Here is a 3,849-nt window from a genome sequence, read left to right as displayed (position 1 = left end):
TGACCTTGGCACCAACGGGAATAAGAATGCCTGTGTCTGGGCTGGCCAGCTAACGGGAAAGGCCCGGGAGAATTCACGGGAGAATAGTGAGCAAAGCTCAACTGTGAAGACTCTGGATGTTTCTTAGAACTCGAATCAAGCCCAAACCAATGGCCAGGAATATTTCGTATCTCTCTGTTGCTCTCAACCGTCAGGCGGCTCTCAAACCTGAGGCAGAAACCCTCCCAAGCAGGACCAAACCCTTTCTGCCCTTGGACTTTGCTCTCGCCTCCACGGGGTCACGTGGGTCATGCTCGTGTCTCTCTGAGCCTCCTTCTTTTATGAGCTGCAGGGCTGCGCCAAAGTGATGGTGGCTTGTCAGGGCTGGTCCTTGCCATGTCAGCTACATAAAAGGACAGAGGTGTGCATTTGGGGCGGGTGTCCTTGATCTATGGTCCGTAAACCCCAGAGACCTAGGGTCCCCGCAAGCCCCTGCAATTGTATACAAAGCAACGTTGGTCTGTATGTAGATGTGCACTCTTTAAGGGGCGTGGAGGGCACAGCTTCCATGAGGTCTGAAAAAGAGTTTTGGTCAAGTTATGAAAGGCAGTCCAGAGTCACAGGGTTGCACGCCAGTGAGTGGGTAAATGTGTAACTGAGGGAATGAGGGATGTGGGTGAGTAGTGACTCTGTGAAGGGCACCGGAGCTGTCTGGGCGCAGCTGACACACCCAGATGGGCATGGAGTCGGGGCCGCACGCCTGACATGGAAGGACAGGGTCCCCATCCCGGCCTACATTCCTGATCCTTATTCTTTCAGGGCCTAATAACAGAAATACAATTGAAAGCCTCTTCTCTCGGGCTTAGTTCATCCTGGAAAAGACCACAGACATAGACAGACAAATGTGCAAATAATTAAGGAAGCAATTAGTGACTAATGCAGAAGCAGGACAGATGGGGCGACAGCAAATCAAGCAAATGAAGAGTTAAGTGACCGAATACCTGGCATAATCTCCACCGCGAAACTGGGCAAGAGATCAGCAAGCAGCCCTGTCCTGCCTGGAGGGGGTGGAAGGGAAGAGAGAAGGAACGAGGTTACTGCAAAGGAAACACGCAGCTCGCAGCCCGGCTCCGACGGGCGCCATGCCCGCGGAGAGGCAGGCACGGCGCCGGGGCGCGGTCCAGGGAATGACCTCCCTCGTCAGTCCTGGCAGCCGTCTAAGTGAACTCGGCACTTAAACCAGACAGAAGCCAACACAGAACTTTCTCTCCAACTATTTACAGGAGGAGGAAATCTGCTTCAGATGTGGGAAACCCTGCCTGCGCAGACTGACACACATCGTCTCTGTTCGTGTGGACATCTCTCTGCCACATTTTATTGGAAAGTCAAACCCTTCTGTATCCAAACGTTCAACCTACATTCTCATGCCTCCGCGCACAGTCCTACGTCCATGTGAAAACACAAGTACATATTTGGTTTTAACTTGGGATCGTCTCACTACACGATTCTATTTATAGCCTAAAGATGTTTCGATGATTAAAATTTGCAAAGGCAAGGAGAAGATGAAGCTAGATCAGTTTCACGCTCTTCTGCACCCCTTCTGGCTTCGGAAATACTCCGTACATATGTACACGGTATGGCTTTTCCATATGGCACCCACAGCTGGCATTGTACAGACCCAAGTGCCTCCTGCGTGATATGGCACAAAAGCTTAGGGTCTGGTGTCAGAACAGGTGCTGCCGAAGGCTCTGGTTGGCAGAGATGCCGTGCAGGAAGCAACACACTGGAGGGTGCGGGGAAGGAGGTTAATCCGTTTCAAAAACCACCCTGATTTATAGACGGAAGTGCTGATGCTTTCGTCATGTTCTCATATCAAAGTAAGTGCAAAAGTTCTGATGAGACTCCTGCCCTTGTACCCGCTGTCTCTGCCACACTGAAATCTTGCTGATAAATAAGTCCCACCAAGAAACGAATTGTAAACGGCCCCCTTTCACACTTGTGATGGCAAACTGTCACTGTGGTCCCTAAGCACGCAACCGAATCTTCATTTATACGCATGACCTGTGCCTCTGGAACAGTTCTGTCCAATAGAAATATAAGATGAGCAGTTTTAGTTTTTCTACTAATCACGCTAAAAGCGTTAAAAAAAATGATACTAATTTAGTGATAGTTTTTACTTATGCCAACGTAGCCAAAATATTAATACCTCAGAGGCTCAGTGGATCACGTAGATCACACTGCAGGGGGCTGTTCAAGGCACGGGGAATTGGCTCATTCAGAAAACCACCTTTCCTGTTGAAGTTTGTAGAGGTGCAGTAGAGAAAAAGTCACGCGTGAGTGTAGTTTATCTTTTGAGTCTAAAGGTCATGGCTGGGCCCCATCCTCTCCTCGACCAAGCCGCCCCACAGAAAGGCAGCTCTGACGGAGGTCAGAGGATTGCAGGCCCCGCAGGACGCGGGGGCTGGAGCAGGGGCACGGCAGTCGGTGTTAGGTCCAAGGGACCTTCGCTGTTTCTCGGCTCTCCTCGACTACACGAGGCCAGTGCGGCGAGGGTGTCCTGGTCACGTCTCCGCACGGGCAGTGGTCCCGCATTTGAAAATTAACTGGGACCAGAGTACATTCCGAGGGAAAGGAAGCATAGAGGGGGTGACTTAGGCCAGCTCTGGTTTCGTTTTGGGCAAGAAGAGCTTCGTTCTGTCTATCTTCCATCTTGTGCAGCTGACGTGATAAGAAATATCTGCTGCTTGCAAGGTCCCTTAGAAGGACAAGTGGGAGCCAAGGGGCATTGGGAAGCGCATCCTCAAGGAGACTTCTCGGGCTAGCTTTTGGCCTGCGCCTTCACACAAGGCTTAGAGGTGACTCTGAGGCTCCCACGTGGTCTGGTCCGGTTCTCTGAGATTTGGGGCCAAAATTGAGCTGGCGATTAAGGGCATGCATTAGTCTCATCTGGAGTGTTCTCTGTACAAATATGTCCTGGAAACTCAATAAGGCAATAGCCAGCTGGCCAAGGATTTGGGAATTGGGGATCTTGGACACCTCTTAAAGTCATAGTTATTAGTAACCAGCCAATAACCAGTGATCAAGAAGTCAATATGCAGTGTTTTTAACAAGGCACTTATCGACTTAATGGTGTTTGTTTTTTAATTAATTAGCTCTCCTAAGTATATCTCTTATTGTATCTTGTAAAATGAGCTTTTCTTGCATTTACGCTCTAGTTCTCAAGCCTATCGATGTTTTAAACATCCCTAGATGTGCTATAGCCCAAATCATTAATCACATTCATAATAGAAATGTTATCGATCATATAAGCTACCAGTTTGTATGTTCTTACAGGAGTTAGCTATGTGATAATTACTAACTATAAAAAGTCCATACGTTCAAGGAGGATACGGTGCTCACACATGTTATATAGATCAGGGTCCCCAAACCCCGGGCCACAGACCGGTACCGGTCCATGGCCTCTTACGAACCAGACCGCACAGCAGGAGGTGAGCGGCGGGCCAGCGAGCGAAGCTTCATCTGGATCTGCAGCTGCTCCCCAGCGCCGGCATCACTGCCTCGGCCCCACCTCAGATTATCAGGCATTAGATTCTCATAGGAGCCCTCCCTGGTCCCTGGTGCCAGAAAGGTTGGGGACCGCTGATACAGAGCATGTTACGTTGGAGGAAGCAGCTGACTGTGAGTCTGGCACTTAGGGGTGCTCTGCCATTATAGAGCTTGGCGATTTCTGCGGGCAAATCACCCCTCTCTCGAGGTCTCATTTTTCTCGTTAGTCAACGAAGTGGTTGAGTGAAGTGGTTTACAAACAGGGAGACCGTACAGCTTGGCTTGTCTGGGACCGTCCTGGTTTATGCCTTCTGTCCTGGTACA

At 49.9% G+C, this 3,849-nt stretch overlaps 1 protein-coding gene across 1 annotated transcript in view; it reads right to left on the bottom strand.

Annotated features, from left to right (window-relative positions):
- Positions 1–3,849, bottom strand: part of ILDR2 (immunoglobulin like domain containing receptor 2) — a 67,595-nt gene that overhangs the window by 25,792 nt on the left and 37,954 nt on the right. Inside the window, exon 4 of the mRNA XM_011374217.2 lies at positions 981–1,037. Within this exon, the coding sequence (XP_011372519.2) occupies positions 981–1,037 (57 nt within the window). The remainder of the gene's footprint in view (positions 1–980; positions 1,038–3,849) is intronic.

Source organism: Pteropus vampyrus, unplaced genomic scaffold (genome assembly GCF_000151845.1).
Source record: "Pteropus vampyrus isolate Shadow unplaced genomic scaffold, Pvam_2.0 Scaffold241, whole genome shotgun sequence".
NCBI lineage: Eukaryota > Metazoa > Chordata > Mammalia > Chiroptera > Pteropodidae > Pteropus > Pteropus vampyrus.
Note: the sequence above shows the minus strand (reverse complement) of the source record. Positions and strands in the feature narration are given on the sequence as shown.